At 47.6% G+C, this 21,121-nt stretch overlaps 1 protein-coding gene across 7 annotated transcripts in view; it reads right to left on the minus strand.

Annotated features, from left to right (window-relative positions):
* ERI3 (ERI1 exoribonuclease family member 3) overlaps positions 1 to 21,121 on the minus strand; it is a 1,714,120-nt gene that overhangs the window by 1,421,693 nt on the left and 271,306 nt on the right. For all 7 annotated transcript variants that reach the window (XM_078671725.1, XM_078671720.1, XM_078671724.1 and 4 more), the window contains one exon: positions 2,739 to 3,025. In XM_078671725.1, the coding sequence (XP_078527851.1) occupies positions 2,739 to 3,025 (287 nt within the window). The remainder of the gene's footprint in view (positions 1 to 2,738; positions 3,026 to 21,121) is intronic.

Genomic DNA, 21,121 nt, shown 5'->3' on the forward strand with positions numbered 1-21,121 from the left:
ACGAGAGTTCCGTCAGATTGACAGCTCCCTCATACATTAGCTCCATTACTGAGAGATGGGTTGGTGAAGAGGAATCCGAAAAGTACAGAGTGGGAAAATTATATAAATGTATAGCCCTCAAGTGTTAAGTACTTATTTTGACTGGTTAAAACATCCACCCACTCCCTCACCCAATACTGACAACATAAAAGAAGATTTCAGAGCAGCTGACACATGGAATATGGTAGCAGCGATGGTTGGAATCAATGAGCTGAAAACTTTCTTGTGTATGTCAAACCATCCGCGTATAATGTTCTGGTACTAGCACCCACCAAGGTTGTGTAAATATCTGGAGCTTACTTTTCACTTTAAACAACAATGGATACAAATCTAGGTTTATACATTTCACTGTTATGTGCAGAATGATACCTCACAGGTGAAGGATCTTTTTGAAACTTTGCACAAAGTTCTGGGAAGCCTAATCCCAGTTTTGGAGGGATGTGGAGGTGTTTTGAAATCAGAGTTGTTAACTTGAAATAAATTGTTAAGAGGGTAATTCGCTCATGGGTAAACAATGCTCACTGGTGACTGAAGTAAAAGCCTGACACCCCACAGACCTCTATTGAGGAGACATGCCCAACTGAAAAATGCAGCTACTGCTGTTAAGTGATCTAATAATGAAATCAAATATATGTTTGACACTCACTGTAGGACATCAAGGGACTTACCAAGAATCTCACAAACATTATTATTATTATTATATGAAACTTATTACGCGCTCAGCTTACCCGGGGGCATCCCGGCGCGACAAACATCCTCACCTTTCTGCTTAAGGACCCACCAGGTGGTGTCCTGTGCTGCTAGTAACCTTGCAAAAGCTTGGTATCAGCAGCGATAAGGAGACTTAACTAACACTGGATGGAGCAGAGAAGAATAGCTTAAAATAAGCCAACCCCATCATTTCAAAGAATTTTTTTTGCAAGTCACTGCCCTATTCCTGGAGTAATCTTTTGTGAGCAGGTAAGACCTGAGCGCTATTGCAGTCACCGAGTGGAGATGCTCACAACCATTTCCCATCCAGATGTGTCAGCGGGATGGCATGCTCTGCTGAATGACTTGTGTGATGTGCCCTCATCTTCCTCCACACTGAAGCCAAATTCCTTGATAGTCACTCCAGATACAAGTTTAGGAGAATTCCACAGCTCATATCATTGCAGTACTTTGATCCTCAATAAAACAGTCTACTTATTCAACTGGCCGAGACGCTGCCTTAAAAAACTTTGTTTAGCATGTCACAAGAATGTCACTGTTTTCACTGATATGGATAAAGCTGGGAGAATTCCCAAGGTTGCAAAACATATTCAAGATTTATATCATATTATATCAAGGAAGCAGGTCTGAAAAAATTATTTTAGGCAGTGCTAAAGCCAAAGCACTTGTATTTTAAGGGAGCCTGCTGCTACCATGCTGGGTGAAGATGATACATTCTACCAGTCTCCTCCCTGGCTCACCTTGCACTTTTCTCTTTATAGCCAAACTCCACAGGAGTTGCCTGCTCTAATGTTACTGAGTGCCCCCCTGTAAGAGAGTCCCCGCTGTTGTGCTACCACACACAGCTGGCCGTTTTAGAACGTGTACATCAAATAGATCACCACCCACTATTTATTGTTATATTGAATTACATCTTTTCTAATCAGAACAAGATCAATTACAACTTTCAATGTTGTAGTAATAGTACATCCATGTTCCATAAATTCAATAAAAGGCGTTCAAGCTTGTTGTTGTGTTGATGAATTCTTTTATTGGAAATGTGCAAAGTAGTCACACCAGCGTAACCAATGTGTTTCGTCCCTTCTCCCGAGACTTCTTCAGGGGTTTGTCCTCTCCTATAGGTGTTTCACAGTCATCCATTCACATTAAGTAGTTCAAAGGGTCCTTAATTAAAAAATGAAGATGATCTTTTTTTTAAAACACGATTGGTCAGATTCAGCAAGTTTGTTCAGTGTTTGAACTCGCAACCCGGAGACGGTGAACGCGCTCAGTGAATCGCTTACTAGGTTTATTTGCCGACATGGGCTAATACCACAAACTTGCTGAATCTGATCAATCGTGTTTTTTTGTAAATCGTTTGCTGTTTTAGAACTTATTTTATTCACAGTTTATTGACATGAAGTACATTTTCATATCTTGAATTTTTTCTATTCAGATACATTTTCTCTTGTTAACTTAAAATTAGGCAATCTTACTCTATTTAGGAACTGTGTTACCCCAATGTTTTAGAGAGTGACAGCTACACTTTAAGACAAGTAAACTATGAAATAATGTGGAATAAATAAATCAAATCAACCAAATTAGTTCTTGGCTCCTTTAATAATGTGGAATGCTAATTTCAGTTGTTAATCCCAAGAAATGATGGGGAAACCCAATTGAGCTAACACTCTTACTAAACTAGGCAGTCCAGACTGTGCAAAATGTAACTGGAAGACAGAGCAAGATGTGCATAAAGTGCATTGAAGGTAGAGAAAAAGCGGGGGATCATGATCTTTGGCTTCAATAGTTAATCATATTTTATTTTACTGCCCACTGGAGGATGATGATACACACTAAACAAAAGAGTAAATATTACTGCAGCCTAATTTGGGCAAAGTAAAAGCACACCTCAAAAATCTGTCAAGAATCTGGAATGAAAATAACCATCCAGTATTCCTTGGTTTAGAGGGAGAAGGCAGTATGCTTCTGCATGCACTCACAACGCTCACCTGAGGATGAATCTGTGGCTTATCGCATGTCGCCTCAAAGTCCAAGACTAGAAAGTAATGATATCTCTGTGGCGGGAAAGCGGCCATCGGAGGTACAGCCCCACCAAAGCCTTGACTCCCCATTTTGCGGTTTAACATTGGGCCAAATCCAGAGTCCACCTCACAGAAGGAGAACGCACCGGGAGTCAGCACCCCTGGGACTCTCTGGAGGAGATGTGGGGGGATTCTTGCCTGCCGGATGTGAGAGAGGGCGTGCATCGAACTTCCGGAAGCGTTTACATCAGCATCTGGTAAAAGAAGTCAAGAAAGAGGCGGTGTTAGGATTCAGTCATCTTACCATCTTTTAGAAATGCACCCCAAACCTCACTTAAGCCTACCCATAAATGCTTCAGTCGTTGATTCATAAAGACATAGCTACAATCACAGTTTGATCAAGCAGAATACGTGCATCATTCAATCGTGTAACTCCAGCCTCGCTTTATTTATGCTGAAGCAAACTTACATAGCAAGCACTTGCACAGTTTCCAATAAAGGCTCATGCTTGCAATGACCTGTAAAGTTTTCTCTTGTGCAGTGGTGCAAGCCATGCTGTTCAGCCTACACTTGCACAGCAGACACTTGACACTAGTTCCTCTACACTGGAGCAGTGCGTCTGTGTGCCCTCTCGCCTCCTCAAAGGCTGTAATTGCTTCCTCTATCATCGCATACAGTGGTATGTACAAGGTCTCTTCTCCTGGAGGGCTATGGATGTTGCCTTTTGAGCCTCTAAATCTCTATCATGAACTTCAGTCTGTGTGGCGAGGAAATGTTAACTCAGGCTATACCCTCCCTGAATGAAACACTTATAGCTCCCACCATTTTTACTACTGGTTGGCCAATGCTTTTTGCCAATGATGCATTGCATCAGTAAAAAATAATTATGGGAATGCATGCATGCTGTAGTACAGGTTATGGCACTGCTGGAAGATATTTCAATATGTGTGCAAGCCTGATGACATGCATGCATCTCCACACATGCATATTCATACGGATGATGCAGGCGACTTATTTATTTACTATTTAATGATGGCAAACACCACTCAGAGCAGTAAATGAACATTACATTTTGACTTGTTTGAAGCAACGGAGGAGTGGGTGGGGTACAAGTCAATGGGGGTAGGGAAGTAATGGAGGAGCTTGAAGTGAGCAGCTAGAGAAAATACATTGAAAAAAGGTAAAGAAGTGAGCAACACAGAGTGCTTGGGGTGAACATGCAAGACCGAAAGCAAGAAAACCCCTCAACTCTCATTGAATGCTTAAAGAAAAGTAGTTCCCAGAGTCTGAGCCGTGAAAACATACTGGTCATTCATTCAGAAGAATAGTAAAGAAGTTATGCTACATGAGAAGGATATACACAAGAAGAGGAGGAAGCAACTGAATAAGAAGGTATAGTTTGTTACCTGTAACTCCAGTTTTCTCGCAGGGGTTTTTCCATGATAGTCATAAGCGTTGAATAGTCCCGCCTGCCTACGACAAAGACCCAGAGCACTTTTTCCAATATATCTTCTTAAGTGCTGAAGTTCGCCTTTCTTCAGGAAGGCCTTAAAAAATCATTTAATAAAGTCATGCTGCAGCTTATAGAATTAGGCTACAGTGGTCAAAATTCTTCATCTTGAAGGAACGAAAGGGGAATATCCAAGAAAACATGAACCCAATGCATGAACAACTTTGTAAGGTCACAGAAAATATCTTTCACAAACCTTTATGCTATGAGAGAGAAGGATGAAGAAATGCAGGTCAATGTAGCCCATGGGCTGCCATTATAAGGAAAGAAAAAGGAGACTGAGTATTTATGAACTGTGTGAGCTCCAATATCCCATCATGCTTAGCCAGAAGCAGTTACCCCAGTTCTTTTTGTAGGGTGTACTAGCTGAATAATAGCAGAGCATGAACTTGTCTGTCTAATCCACTGGGGAGGAAGGAGAGCTGCTTAGGAGTATCATGGAAATACCCCTACGAGATAACTGGAGTTACATGTAAGAAACTATACCTTCTATGGTAGGGGATTTCCATGCATAGTCATAAGCGTTGAATAGATTAGCAAACCCATTTTCCCTGAGGCAGTGGAGGAGACAGGAACAGTAGAAAGATAGATAGCTAAGCAAAGAGATTTCTGAGGGACGCTTGTCCCACTTGAGCATCCGTTCTAGCATCAGTCAAGACAGTAATGCCTAGTGAATGTGTGGACTGACCTCCAGTAGCAGCTTTGCAAATATCTGCAATGGGAATATTTCCAATCAAAGCAGTAGTGGCTGCTTTGCCACTAGTGGAGAGTGTTTTGGGTTTGACAGCGAGAGTCTTATTAGTTAGCTCATAACAAAATAGGATGCAAGAGACAATCCACCTCGAAACTGACTGTTCGGCGGTAGACAGACCTAAGCGAACTGGGCCTTAATTAATTAACAATTGTTGTGATTTGTAAATAGATTTGGTTTTATCTAAATAAAACTTTAAAACCCTTTTTACACCCAGAGAGTGAATGGCTACCTCTGCTGCAGTGGATGGATTTTGAAAGAAAGTGAAAGATATAGTTTTATTTATGTGAAAATCAAAGATAACTTAGGATGGGTCCTCAGCACTACTTTGGAAGAGTGGAAGACTGTGTATGGCTCATGAGAACAAATGGCCTGTATCTCAACAACTCTATGTGCAGATGTTATACCCACAAGGGAAGCAGAGCAGTTTTCTAATTGAGATGTTGAAGAGGTGCTTAAAAGGTGGTAGCATGAGACGTGAAAGAACCACATTGTGTTCCCATGGAGGAAAGGGGTGTCTAACAGGAGGAAAGTGTAGCCAGGTGGGCTTTGATGGAAGAAAATTGAAGGCCAGATTTAGCAAGGTGCAACAAATCTGGGTGGATTACATCCTCCTGGCAATATGTAGGGTCTATTTGTCTTAACACCAGATGCAAAATCCACTCCATTTGATGGCATATGCAGATCGCACGGATGGTCACTTTGCCTCCTTTAGAAACATCATATAGTCCTGTGGTAGGTTCAGGTGGTCAGACTGTCCTATCTCAGGAGCCATGCTGCTAAATTTAAGGACGTGAGGTTGGGGTGTAACAGTTTTCTTCCAAACTGCGTTAGAAGGCCTGCATGGCAGCCTGAGATGTGGTCAGAGCGACCAGTGAAGAAGGTCTGGGAACCATAATTGTCTCAGCCATTCTGGTGTTATTAGAATCATCTTGGCTGTTGTGGTTTAAAGCTTGAGCAAGACTGCCGGGATCAGAGGAATTTGTGGAAAAGCATAAAGAAATTTGTTGGACCAATCAATCTATAGGGCATTCTCCAATGACCTTGGATGGTAAAACCTGGCAGCGCAGCCGTGGCACGTTTTCTTTTCCACTGTAGCAAAAAGGTGTGTAGAAGGTGTGCCTCACAAGTGTAAGATATATTGTACAACATCTTCGTTCAACACCCACTCTTGGTTTTCGTCGAGAGCCCTGCTGAGCGCATCTGCTTGGATATTCTGAACACCGGGTAGGTGACTGGCAATTATCTTCAGATTCCTGGCTAGGAGCCGGTGCCAGATAGTCTGTGCCCCTTGTGACAAGGCTCTGGACCTTGTGCCCCAGCTTGTTCCGTTGCAATGTCTGTCTGTACAAGCAGGGTGTCGTCGTGAATGATGGGCGGAATGTCTTAAGTGGCAGAAAACGGCACGGGGTTCGAGAAGGTTGATGTGATATGTCCTCTCCTTCGGAGACCACGCGCCTTGTATTTGCAGGTGACCCATGTGGGCTCCCCATCTGAGCAAAAAGGGCATCTGTTATGATGGTCTGTGTTGGATCCTGTTGGTGAAATGGCATTCCCTACAGGAGATTGCTCGGGGAACACCACTTGAGTGACTTGATGACATGAATGGATAGGATGATCTTGCCTTCCCAGTTTCCTCACACCTGGTCCCACTGGTCATCAAGACACTCCTGGAGAGGGCGCAGGTGGAGGCGAGCATTAGGAGTCAGAAAAATGCAGGAGGCCATCGAGCAGAGAAGTGAGGAGTTTATGAGGACTGTTGGATCGCACATTCGCTGGAGTGTGACATTTCTGGAGAATGGATAAGCGTGGTTCCTCCGAAGGACGCACCCTTGTGTGCAATGTGTCAATGGTAGCTCCTAAGTAGTGTAACTTCTGGACTGGTATTTCGTGGACTTGAGAAAGTTGACATGGAGACCCAACCGATGGAGGAGATGGCAAGTTCATTTGAAATGCAGTTGGGCTTTTGGGAAGGTGGACACCTTGATAAGCCAGTCGTCCAGGTAAGGGCAGCCAAAGATTCAGTGCTTTCGAAGATGTGCTGCCACTACAGCTATGCATTTGGAGAACGTCCTGGGTGGTGACTTGAGACTCAACGGTAGGACGGCATATTGGTAGTGGCCTTGCCCCACAACGAAGCTTAAGAACTTCTGATGCTTCTTTGGGATGTGAATATGAAAATAATCATTGTGCAGGTCAACGGATCAAAGCCAGTCTCCCTAGTGAAGCTGAGGGTATATTTGGTGTTAAGCCAGCATCCTGAACTTCTCCTTTCAAATACATTTGTTGGCGATTCCGAGGTTGAGAATGGGCCTGAACTCTTGTCTGCCCTTCTTTGGCATGAGTAAGTACCTGGAATAAATGCAGTTTCCAGGTTGACTTCAGGGTACAGATTCCACCACTTTCTTGTGACACAGAGTGTTGACTTCCTCTTTTAGAAGGCCAAGGTGGGAATCGGATGACTTTGGTGGAATGGACAGTTGTGGGGCAGTAGATCTGAGAGAATACCCATGTGTGACAATATTTAAGTCCCAGGCATCTGTCGTATTGCATTGCCACTCTAGCAGCTAATTTGAAATGCTTCCCCCTACCTGAGTGGGGAACAGAAGAAGGGGAAGGGAAGATTCAGGGCTTTGATGCTGTTGGTTGTCAGCCCCCTTAGTTAGGTTGTTGTGCCACATGTCCCCTCTGCTGTTTGCGCTGAAGGTGGTAGGATCTTTGGTACTGTTGCGATCTCCCCGTCTGCCATTTAGTGGTTTGAAACCTCTGTGACAAGACACGACAGTGGTAGGGTCAGAACAACAGGTGCTGGTCCTGGGATAGTTTAAAAACTGTAGGACTTGAGAAATCGATCTCCATCTTCATCCTTGCCATTTCGTCATCAGCATACGAGCCAAACAGAATGGAACCAGAGAATGGAAAGCTCTGAATACGCAGCTGAGCGTCAGACTTTAATGTCATCAGTCGGAGCCATGCATGTCTGTGCAAGGACACTCAATTGCAATAACCATGAGCAGCCAGAATAAAGGAATCCGCCGTCGGACTAATGATCTGGTTAGAAATCATGGCACCTTCTTGAACGATTTCAAGAAAATCCTCCTGGTGATCTTTTGGGACATGTTCCGCAAAGCTGAGAATGGAATGCAACAAAGCTCGATCCTAGAGAATGGAATACAACAAAGCTCGATCCTATCTACCCAAGAGGGCTGTTGCTTATGCCGCTTTCATGGAAGAAGCCGCTATGTGGTAGATTTTGCTGTCCGAAGAGAACTTATCTGGGGAAAAGTGGCAGAAGGTGATGTGGTGAGGAGACTTACGAGCAAGCAAGCTAGAATCACCACGGATTCAGGTGGGAGGGTCTAAGCGCAGAAATAAAGGACTTTGCCACAGCTGGAGTAAGAAACAATTCCATGACTGGCTCAAGAAGACAAAGCACTAGTGGAAGTAAAGGTCTTGAGGACGAGCGTTGGTGAAGTGTCTCGAAGATCACCGATGTCGATGACTTTGGAACCGCCATTGGTATATTCAGTTTAGCTGCACCTCTAACAAGAACTTCTTGAAAGGTATTTATGTCATCAATCGGTGAGGAACGAGGTTGAAGAGAGTCTGACACGGTGGGCGAATAGTCCCTGGTGGAAGAGGACGTATGGCCATGGTGATGATAGTGAGATTGCAAACTTGATCTGTGGTTTGATCTGTGATGCGAACAAGAGTGTCCGGATCTATTAGGAGAAAGCCCAGATGGATGATGGCCATGGTCTAAATGATGGCAAGTCCTTGAGCGCGATCTCCCGGGAGCTGGAGTGCTAGGCACTTGCAGCACTGGAGGAGGTGGAATTAAAGGTGCCAGTAGAGCTGGTGGGGCTGGCAACCCTTGAGGTTGTGGAGCCACTGGAGGTAAAGAGGCTGGTATTACCGGCAATACAGGAGGCAGCGGAACTGGTGGAGCTGGCGACTCCAATGGAGGAGAAGACACCGGTATAGGAGAAAATGGCACCTCGACCATAGACGGAGATTTGGAATGTGGATCAGATGAGAAATAGATTCTCCTTCTTTTAGAAGGTTTACGATGGCGAGTCAGAGTCCCTCAACGACCATATGCACATCTTGACGTCCGGCGGTGGCGAGAAGGTTTCGACGTCGCACAAGAGTATCTTTGCGTCGAGCATCAATGTTTCTACTGCGTCGACCCAGTCACTGACGGCAAGCATGTCAGTGCTGTACCTCCTCTCGATGTCAACCGACTCGATGTCGACTGGGACCGAACGCGTTTTCTTCCTGAAAAACACTTCAGACCTTTGACGACCACTGGAGGCTGGGATAAGAGCTCTTGTGGAAGAATTACCTACCCCTCGGCTCAGGAGTCCCACTTGCATCTTGCTGGCATAGTCTTTCTTCTTTTCCTTGAAGGCAAATTTTCTCCCCGTCACGTAGGGTTCGCCTGGAAAAAGTCTTACAAATGTCACAGGAGCCAGGTAAATGTGAAGACGGCAGACAGATGCTACAGACCTCATGGGGGTCTGTTTTAGCCTTTCTCCTGCCACAGCGAGGACATTTGTTGAATAAAGAAGGCCTTTTGAAGCAGAAAAAGACCTCTATTCCCCTCAAGAAAAGGCTAAACTCAATAGAGGAAGACAAAAGACATTGAGTGAAGCAAAAATCACTGATATCCAAGTTTACATTTTTAAGAAAAAAAACAAAAAAATTAATGTTCAATTCTCCAAGGGTGTTGTCAGCAGGAGCCAGATATTGGAGGTCACAGTTCTTAAAGGCACAGTCTCCTTTTCTTTCCTTATAATGGCAGCCTATTGGCTACATTGCATCCTTCTCTCTCGTAGCAAAAGTGTTTGTGAATTTTGACCACTGTAACCTAATCCTATAGGCTGCGTTGTGACTTTAATTGACTTTTCAAGGCCTTCCTGAAGAAAGGCGAACTTCAGCACTTTATAAGATATATTGGAAAAAGCGCTCCAGGGTCCCCCCCCATGCAGGCGGCACTATTTAACACTTATGACTACACATGGAAATCTCCTACGAGGGAAGGAAGCAAATAAGTGGCAAAAAAGACAACAGTGGTAAGAAATGGGTTGGGCCTTTAAACCCACTAAGTTCTTGGCATGCTCCACAAGAGGTCTCACGACAACAAACACTTAATAGCGGTCTGTAAGTGAAACCTAAAAAGAGGAGAATATTTAAGGCAAGGAAGCCTTGCCTATAGCCCACTTTTTCTTTGTATGAATAAGTACTCGGTCCAGCAGCACATTTAAGAAGCCAACTAGGAAGGAAGGGCAAGCAGTGGAGAAAGGGATCACACAAAGGAGGGTGATTCAAGAGGGTGGTGGACAGGTGAAAGAGGCGAGCACGGGAGGAAAAGGAATGTACAGTGTAAGGTGCATAATGAAGTAGAGAATAAGGCCAGAAACACTAGAGGAATCCAACTACAGTGGACCAAAAGGGCAATTATTGTAAGATAGTCCATCAGGGAGTTCAATAGAAGCATGAATCGAGGTAGAAAGATGCACACAAACAGTCACTAGCATTAGGTGATAGATGAATACTCCACTGGGCTGACCCAAGGCATATTTGAAAAAGTTGCTGGCCAATGACTGAAAAAGGCTTGTTGCAGAAACCCAATGGTTGAAAGGTGTGGACAAAGGTGTGGACAAAAAACTGGAAGAGGTCTATATGATAGCTGTGCAGTCACAACCCACACATTACAGTGGGCCCCAAGATACACCTATGCCTATAGTTGCATTTGTGCTTGAATTTAAATGACACCACTTCAATTGTCGAGCTTAGGAAAGTCCATACTGTGCAACAGGGATTATTTTCCTTTTTTGGAAACAAGGCCATTTGTGCGCAGGATTCAACCAACCTCTCTAAATAGCAAGGGCTGAGGCAATATGTGAACAAGTTACTTACCTTTGGTTACAATATATCTGTAAGAAACATAGGTTAGTTATAGATTCCTTACCTTAGAATTACCCCCAGGTGTCAGACAGGATCCAGAAAGTTTTTCGTCAGCTGTACCCCAGGGCGTCGAAAGGTCGCGTCGGTCGTCTCCACATTTGTTGTCGCTATGTCAACCCCGTGACGCAGCATCTACATAGACTCCGCCCTCGCGCGCTGACATCAGTTCTGTACCCGACTTTCCACACCAGAAGCGCAGAGCCATTCAAGACACTGACCACTGGTGCACAAAACTTAGGCCTTGAAAGAAAGTCCTTAACCCTAGAAAACAGATCGCAGAACGGGGAGGATCGATGGGGAGGTAAGGAATCTATAACTAACCTATGATTCTTACAGATATATCGTTACAGAAGGTAAGTAACTTGTTCATCTGAAAGAAACAGTTAAAGATTGCTTACCTTAGAATAGATACCCCAGCAATACCAACCCCAGAGGTGGGTCTGCTAACAAGTTCACACCAGAAAATCCAGGGGAACAGAACGGACAAAGAAGCTGTCTCTCCGGACTTGACTGTCCAGGCAGTAGTGTTTGGTGAACCTGTGCAGCGATGCCCAAGTAGCTGCCTGACAGATGTCATTCAGGGGGACTCCTCGTTCCAAAGCAGTAGTAGCTGCCGTCGCCCTGGTGGAATGGGCATGCAGCCCCACTGGAGGCTACTTCTTTGCCATAGTAAAGCAGGCATTGATGCACAGAACGACCCACCTGGAGATGGTCCGTTTGTGCACGGCCTGACCTTTCTTAGTGCCCACGTAACCAAAAAAGAGCTGGTCGTCCACCTGGAATTGTTTGGTGCGATCCAAGTAGAAGGAAAGTGCACGTTTTGGATCCAGACGGTTGAGCCTCTCGTCCTCCTTTGAAGGGTGTGGAGGCAGAAAGAAGGTGGGCAAAGTGATGGTTTGGCCAATGTGGAAAGAAGTAACCACCTTGGGAAGAAAGGAAGGTCTAGTTCTAAGGAAAACCTTGCCCGGATGGACAGCCAGAAAGTGAGGCTTGGAAGAAAGAACTTGTAGCTCACTCATCCTGCGAGCAGAGGTGATGGCCACCAGAAAGGCAGTTTTCAGAGTGAGAAGTCTCAGAGGACAGTTATGTAGCGGCTCAAAGGGAGCGCACATAAGATAGGTAAGAACCAAGTTCAAGCCCCACAGAGGCATTATGAAGGCAACAGGAGGAAAGAGAGGAGTAATGCCGTTGAGAAATCTATTTACAACCGGGGACTTGAAAAGAGAAGGCTGATCAGAAAGCCTAAGGAAGACTGAAATGGCCGAGGGGTAGCACATAATAGTGTCCAGAGCAGAGCCCTACTGGGCCAAGGAAAGGAGGAACAAGAGAACCTCAGAAAGAGGGGTGGAAAGGGGATCCACAGCCTTTGCTGTGCACCATGCCCCATCTGCAGGCGTATACCGTCTTAGTGGAAGGACGCCTGGCTGCCAAGATAACATCGCAGACTTCGGGAGGCAGTTCAAATGACGTCAACTGCCGCTGCTCAATCTCCAAGCAAGGAGGTGGAGGATGGATAGATTAGCAGGGAGGACCGTTCCCTGCTGCTGAGACAGAAGATCCTCCTGAAGAGGCAGTCGGAACGGAGGATCGATGGCCATGTTGAGCAGATCGGGATACCAGACTCTTTGTTCCCAATCCGGAGCCACAAGAATGACTTGGTCCCGGTGGCGCTTGATCTTCTTCAGCACTCTGGGCTGAAGTGGTATAGGCGGAAATGCGTTTAGAAGACAGCAACTTCACTGCCACCTTGGAAACTCCAACGTGCAGAATTGCGGACATTGCGCATTCTTTTATGTGGCGAATAGATTTAACCAAGGCTCTCCCCACTGTTGAAAGAGTCCTTGCACCACCCCCGAATGAAGACGCCATTCATGATCCATCATGCACCCGCGGCTGAGTTTGTCCGCCTTGGTGTTCAGGGAACCTGCCAAGTGTATAACTACCAGGGATATGCCCTGATGTTCCACCTTTGTCCAGAGGCGGAGGGCCTTTTGACATAGGCTCCCGACACCACCCCGCCCTGTTTGTTGCAGTACCACATTGCGGTGGTGTTGTCTGAACACCTGCACTACTCTTCCCTGGACAGAGGGAAGGAATGCTTTTACTGCAAGACGCATCGCCCGAAGCTCCAGAAGGTTGACGTGGCGCCCGGACTCCTCTGCCTCCCCCATGTGGCCGCCCCATCCCAGAAGTGATGCATCGGTCACCATCGTGAACTCTGGTTGAGGAAGGGAGAGGGATCTGCCGTTGACCCAATCCTTTTTCTTGAGCCACCACTGCAGTTGGCGTGCAGTGCCCTCCGAGATCTGGACGCAATCAGAAAGGTTCCCCTGATGCTGTGCCCACTGGAACTTCAGTTCCCACTGCAGTGCCCGCATATGCCATCTGGTATGATCCACCAGCAGGATGCAAGAGGCCATCAGGGATAGAAACTGAAAGATCTGAATCATAGCCCGAATATCCCGGACTCGCTGTTCGGGAGGATAGACCCGAAACTGCGTCGTATCCAGAACCACTCCGATGAAAAGGAGCTTCTGAGAGGGAGAGAGGTGTGATTACGGCACGTTGATGGAGAACCCCATCAAATGCAGGAGGTCGGCCGTAGTCTGGAGGTGGGCGAAGACTGCCTGGGGCGAGCCTGCCTTCAACAACCAGTCGTCAAGATAGGGGAAGACTGGACCCCAGAACTGCGACCACCGCCATCACTTTCATGACCACCCCAGCGGCGTTGGTAAGGCCAAAGGGGAGCACGGTAAGCTGAAAATGCTTGTGGCCTACCATGAACCGCAGGTAACGTCGGTGGGCCAGCAAGACGGGGATGTGAAAATAAGCGTGCTGCATTTCCACCTCTACCAGGGTCAAGGGCAGACGGGACCTGAGCCATGGTCAACATTTTGAACTTCTCCTTCCGGGGGAAGCGGTTGACGATGACCTACTACTGGGGCACAAACTTGTTCGATGGCTACCTTGGCCAAGACAGCCGTAACTTCTTGTTAGAGAAGGGCCAGATGATCCCCCGACATACGATGGTACTGAGGTGGCAGGGCGTGGGTGGAAGGGGGTAGTCTCGAAGGGGAGGGATTAGCTCCATCGGACTACCAGCAAAACCCACCTGTCGGATGTGATGGTAAGCCAGTGGGGGAAGAGGACGGCGAATCCTGCCACCCACTGGTGTGTGATGGACCTGAAAGGTCCGACTAAGAGGGTTTGGAGACAGCTGCAGAGGGGGCTGTGGGGGACTGGGCTGCCGGCCCCAGAACCACGGCGGTGGTTGCCACGTCCCTAGACACACTGGGGCTGAACAGCTTGCGCCGGCCTGTGGCCCTGGAAGGAACGTGGTGGGGCACCCCTTAAGTAGCCAATAAAGGGGGGAAAGCTGACCGGGGGAAGCGGTTGACGTTGACCTACTACTGGGGCACAAACTCGCTCGATGGCTACCTTGGCCAAGAGAGACGTAACTTCCTGTTGGAGAAGGGCCAGATGATCCCCCGACATACGATGGTACTGAGGTAGCAGGGCGGGGGTGGAGGGGGGTAGTCTCGAAGGGGAGGGATTAGCTCCATCGGACTATCAGCAAAACACACCTGTCCGATGTGATGGTAGGCCAGTACGCGACTGGGCTGCCGGCCCCCCAGAACCACGGCGGTGGTTCCCACGTCCCCAGCCACACTGGGGCTGAACAGCTTGCGCGGGCCTGTGGCCCTGGAAGGAACGTGGTGGGGCACCCCTTCCGTAGCCAAGAAAGGGGGGAAAAGCAGACCATCCAGGGCGTGTGGTGGATAGGCCCAAGGACTTGGCCGTAGCATGAGAGTCCTTGAAGTGTTCTAACAGGCGACAGCCATCAAAGGGCATGTCCAGCAGTATGTTCTGGACATCCCCAGAAAAACCAGTCGACCTCAGCCAGACGTAGTGTCAAAGGGCTACCAATGTGGAAATCGTCCTACCCAGCGAGTCGGTGGTGTCCAGTCCACAGCGGATGGTAAACTACGCTGCATCTCTCCCCTCTGCAACTGCATGGGAGAGCACGCTCCGGTCCTCCTCCAGACACTGGGGCAGCACTCGTACCTCCGTATCCCACAAAGAGTCGGAATGATGGCCCAACAGACATGCAGTGTTTACCGACCGCAGTCCCAAGCCAGAGGAAAACAACCGGTTCTTTCCCAAGTTGGTCCAGCTTTTTGGATTCCCTATCAAGTGGAGCGTTAGGGAATGGGCCTTTGGATGTCGAGGTTTGGACCACCAAGCTCTCAGGGGTGGGGTGTTGGGAGAGAAAAGTGGAGTTGCCCGGGGTCGGGCAATCATCCTATCCACAGGAGCCCCTGTGTTGGGCATGGATCAGGTGCCCTAAAGGATGTTGGATAGGGCTTCATTGAACGGCAGCAGGGGCTCTGAAGAGCTCGCTGCCGGCTGAAGCACCTCTGTCAGGAGATTAGTCCTGAATGCCAACGTAGGTAGCTCGAGGGGGAGAGCCTCGGACGCCCTACGCAACACAGCTGCGTATGACGCTCCCTCCTCCATAGCCACGGTAAGAGGAGACAACATGCCATGGCCTGGGGAGGTATCTAGACCACTGGCATCCACCAGTTCCTTTCTCCAGCCCGGATCATAATCCAACTAGTCGGTCAAAGGGTCTCCAGACCTTCCCAGTCTTCCGCTGCCAATCCGGCTGAAAAGGGCCAGGGTGGAACACATGCACAAAAGTACCCATCAGCGCCGGATCTGGCATCGGTCCGGCTCCGTGTCCACATCGGGCAGAAGCCGGGGTCGACGCCGGCTGAGGGTCCAGCCGGCGCCGGACGTGGTGCCAGTAGAATCTGTGTCGGGGTCAAGAGGTCGACAGGCGCAGATCCGGATCCAGGCCTGGATCCAAGGAGGCCCTGCAGTGCCGAGACCGAAGGAGTCAAAGGCCTAGGGCACCAAACCGAGTCTACGGGGCCCAAGACTCGCCAGCGGAGTCGGGCTGCCCAAAGATGGCATGCATCGCTTTGTAGAACTGGCGAAGCTGGGCAGGGGTCGCTCTCGGTCCCAGGAAGGGAGGGAAGGCCGGAGTCGACCCTGTAGGTTCCACATGCGGAGCCGCGGGAGGGGCACCACCCGAACCCTTCATCATGCCGGCCGACGGATGAGGGGGAAGTCGAAGAGTGACCATGCTTCTTCGACTTCTTCTTATGCTTCGACTTACCTGACCCTGAGTGCGAAAACTTAGAAGAGGAGTGATGATGGCTCCACGAACGGTCCCTCGATCTCCCCTGTGACCAGGACCTCGAGCGACACAGAGCCGACTGCCGGGCCTCGAGGAGCTTTCGGTACTGCTCCCGCAAAGTCTTCGGGCCATAGTTCAGAAGTCGGAGCACGACTTAGGGTCATCGTCCCGCTTCATGCAGTAGAGGCACAAGCGGTGCGGATCCATCACCAACATCAGTCGGTTACAGGAACAGCAGGCCTTGAAGCCGGGCATTCCCTCATGCACCAGGAGTCGATGGACGCAAAAAACGAAATCGACAAAAAAGTCAGTCAAAAAGTGACTGGAGGTATCGCTCTCTCTGGATCTGCGCTTACTGGCGTGGAAAAAGAAAGAACTGACGTCAGCGTGCAAGGGAGGCATCTATGTAACTGCCGCGACATCATCATGGTGACAACGATGAACTCTGAGGCAAACCACACCACATTTCGACCCGCAAGGGGTACGTACTGCTGACAAAAAAACTTTCCGGATCCAGTCTGACGCCTGGGAGTAATTGTAAGGTAAGAAATCTATAACAAACGGTTTCTTTCAGATTTTGGGTTTCTTGCTCAATTTCCAGATGATTGTACCAGTTGGCTGTTCCAAGGTTCCTGAAGATCTGAACACTTGCAGTCATTCTAGCAGGGGCACAGCTATCGTTACTACAGTATGTACAGTGGCACTGGGGCCTATAAGTGTGATTAGCTAACTGCAGTTAGCTTAAGGCTATTTCTTACGCTCTACCAGAACTAAAGGTAAAGCCATTTTCATTGCTTGGTAAGCCCATGACACATTCAGTACACCTTTGGGTACTGAAGTAAATGATTATTGGAGAGTTAGGAAGAGCAAGTACACGCCGATTCAGGATTGGCCAAGAGAGATCGTATTTTCCGTAATTTTAGAAGTCTGTCCATGATGAGGAGAGTAACAATGGTGTCCCTTAGGTCAAAAACATCCTTGCTTCGCTTTAAGTACAAACACCTGCTTCCTAATTCAAGTGCCACATTTGGCATTAGTGGCATGCTTGTTCTCCAAGTAGAACCTTTTGGTTTTGGATTCTGGTATGTATTACCACAAAATCATGGTGGTATCCTTCATAGTAAATGATGGGCAAAATATGCCCCCTACACCAACATAAATTCCACTGCGGTTTGATCACTATCTTCATTATGCAGCGCCTTCCCTTAGTTGTCTTCTCAATAGCCTCAACAAACAAGCATTTGCAATGCAATAGGTCTCGCAGCATTAAAGTTTGAGTTATTGGCATTGTATATGACAATGTGTTGCATTACATTTTTAGCAAAGTCTGTATTGGTGTATAAAGATGATTTGCAAGATGATAGCGATGGAGTGGGGGATAGACTGCTAGTTTTGCAGTTATAAGCATATATTGTAAGTATGTGTTTTTATGATAAAATGTGTGTGGTTGTGTGTGTAGTTGTGTGTGGTAGTTTGTGTGCTTGTGTGTGTGTGGTTATGGTTGTGTGTGTGTGGTTGTGTGTGTGGTTGCGTGTGTGTGTGCCGAAACCTAAAAAACTAGGCGGGGAGGGGGTAGGAGTGAGGAGCGGGAGGCGCGTGCTGGAACAGCTTGGCGCACGCGCACTGGGAGAGGGGCAGTACTGGGTGTGCATGCGTCTGCTTTCAGGGACCGAGGGATGTTCGCAGACCCCTATAGGTGGAATGCGAGCAGTGGATTAGCAAGCCATGGTGGGACCCACGAACCTTGCACCTGCTCTACCAAAAACAGGATTCCCATATCCCCAACCCACCGAGCGCAGTTGGAGCCAGACTATTTTGTGACAGCAGAATTGACAAGTCCATCATTATTAGCATGCATATGCCTTAGTAGAATAAACTAATGCACACACTACTAAATACAATATTACATCTGCAACCATAAAAAAGGATCTTTAAAATCAAATAGCAGCCCTTTCGTTTATTTGAAGTCACCAATTTCCATAATTAATAATACAGGTTCAGCCACTTAGAAAAGCTTTGACATATAAAAGGCAACACTTCTGCAGATTAAATGACAATCTTCGGGACAATGGGTGTATGCCTGGGGCAGGGAAGAGTCAGCGTAACGTGGGTTACTGTCGAACCACCCTCCGAACCCACAATCGCAGAAAGCAGTCCTACGGCAGCTAATGCAAACGTGGCCAGGTGCACTCTGGTACCAAATAGAGCCAGTAACATAGCAAACCAGGCAGTGTTTTTGCTATTTCGGTTTCAGGCCCGAGCATTTATTCCAATTGCACGTTTGCAGCGATATTGTACTTGCGTGGGGCACTGCAGCGCGCGGGTCCCGCAGAGGGAGGTCACTGGACGTCCGTGCAGAGCAGAGCGGCAGCGCCCGGCACTGCTGCACCGACCCGGCACACACTGCCCACATGACAGACATCTTTACAAAAATTAAAAACAAACAAAAAATGACGGCAGACATGGAGTCCATCGCTCTTCACTCACAGGTCCGCCGTGGTCTCCAACTTGTGATCTCAGTTCTGTGGGGCCTACCGTGACTGAACAGGCATCTGTGTCAACTTCTCAAAAAGTGCTTAAAAGCCCCTTTCCATGTATTAACATGCACACTAGAAACCAACCTTTAAACTTGTGCTGTCCAGAATCGGTACTATGCCGATACCTAAACCAGATATGCGACCCCAGGGCGAGAGCGGAATGAGCGGAAGCAGGAATAGACGTGCACTGCCGAAACCTGCCGTGGGGCGGGACTTCCGTTTTCTGCTGGAAGCCCACGCCCACGGAGTGCCCGGGCAGAGGAGCAGTGGTGACGCGGGGCTTCCATGCCCGAGGGAGAGCCCCGCGGTGGCGGCTGAAGTCCGGAGTTGCGCCGATGAGGTGAGTGGGGCTTAGTTGTAGTGGGGGGTGGCGGCGGAGGAGGGGGGTGTCTCTGTGCGCTGGTGTGTGTGTACGAGCGCGCTCTTATGTGTGTGCGGGGGGGTGGTTTTTGTATGTCTCTGTATGTGTGCGCTAGTGTGTGTGTGCGTGCGTGCGTGCATGTATGTCTCTGCGTGTGTGCCTGTGTGGGTACGTGGGGGTGGGTCTCTATGTGTGTGCGTGTGTGTGTGTGTGTGTGTGTGTGTGTGTGTGTGTGTATGCGCAGCGGCGGGGGGTTCTGTATGTGTGTGTCAGTGTGTGTGTGTGTATGCGCGGCGGGGGGTGTGTGTGTGTGCGTGCGTGTGTGTCTGCTTCCAAGGAGCCATGGGAGACAGGAAGCGCGCGTGACCTGATCCGTTTACGCGCGCGTGCACATCACTTGTCGCCTGTCTCCCTTGACTCCTTGAAAGCAGAAATGATTGCAATAGAGTCCCGAAGCGGCGATCGCTTCGCGATCGGTTTGCAGTGCGAGACCTAAAAAGGCACCTCCCCAAATAGCCTGCTCCAGGGAAAAAGGATTTAGCAGTGCAGTCAGACTGAAAAATATGCATGCGTGACTGTTGTTTTAAAACACCTTTGTCACTATGGTATTATTTTCCATTACTGTAAAGAACCTCCACTATATTTTTTGTTGCACAACGTTTTATACATTCACACTACTAAAAGTTTCCATGAAGTAAAAAACTCAAAAAACTTGAAAGCAGCGCTGGAAATACCATTAGGTCTGGCTTTAAAGGAATGTTGTATGGTAATGTGTAGCATTACAAGTGAATAGCACGAGAACGGATATGTACTTGTGTGGAAGCAAACAACTGTACAGTAATATTGTACAATTACACTTTTCAAGCAAGACCTAATTATCCGTGCAGGTTAATGACTGCACTACTCCCATCTGTGTTGCAGCCAGAAGAAAACACCACAAATTATCAATTTTCAGCATTAGTGTTGTGTGTGCCCCTTGGAATTTCAAACACAGCTGGGTAAATAAACAAAATGTTCACAGCCATGTGAAGGCCAAGCACTTTTTTTGGAAGCACAAAACTTCTGACCAATCAAAGTATGTACTTCTGGCTCACATGTGGACGGAGCCAAAGTGATACTCGCATAGTTGTCTGGTGACACATGCGTTGTCAAGCACAACCATAAAAACACTAGCAGCTGCAAAGACATACCCTAATATTACACAGTCTATTCATAAAGGTGTGACCCTATAATGAAGGCAAAACCACAACTGCAGTACTCTAATCCTCCTACTAATTAGCTCTCACAATGCCAATCTGAAAGGGAGTGTTTTTTCAGTGAAAATATTACAAGCTCACCTCTTCCTCTTGTGTGTTCACTATAGTCTATGTGGACTGGGGGATGGCAGCGTCACGTTTCGACTCCACGAATACTAATCCTGTAAGGAAGCGCATCCTCTTTAAGGTTCTGTGCCTTGCTTTTAAGATCTTGAGAGGTATAGGCCCGGAAATTTTATCCAGCTGTCTTTCCTTTTATGTTCCCACCCGTACCCTCCGTTCCCAGGGTTTGGCCCTTGCTGTGGTCCCCAGATTCAGACTTAGTCGTATGGGCGGCCGCTCGTTTAGTGTAAAAGCTGCATCAGCTTGGAACTCCCTCCCTGTGGAAATTCGCTTGTTGGAGGACCTTTTGACCTTCCGGAGGGCTATAAAAACATTCCTGTTTTAAGCTGCTTCTTCCGTATTTTCATTTTCTTGTTGTGTTATGTTCTACCTTGTCTCTGCGCCGGGACGCTCCTTTGCTGGAGTATCTGCGCGCATAATAAATTAATATAACATAACATAGCCTAATCTCATGCACAGAACAATGAAATGTGTCCCTATTTTTAGGTCGAGCATTCGAGACCTATTGTATATACTTTAGTATATACTTATACGTGTATGTACTTTGTGGGCTCTGGAGATCAACTCTAGGACTGGTCTGCTTCCACTTAGAGACTTATTTTTCTGTTCAACTGCCTCTATTTAACTTTCTTGATAGAA

This window comes from Lissotriton helveticus, chromosome 1_2 (genome assembly GCF_964261635.1).
Source record: "Lissotriton helveticus chromosome 1_2, aLisHel1.1, whole genome shotgun sequence".
In the NCBI taxonomy this organism is placed as follows: Eukaryota; Metazoa; Chordata; class Amphibia; order Caudata; family Salamandridae; genus Lissotriton; species Lissotriton helveticus.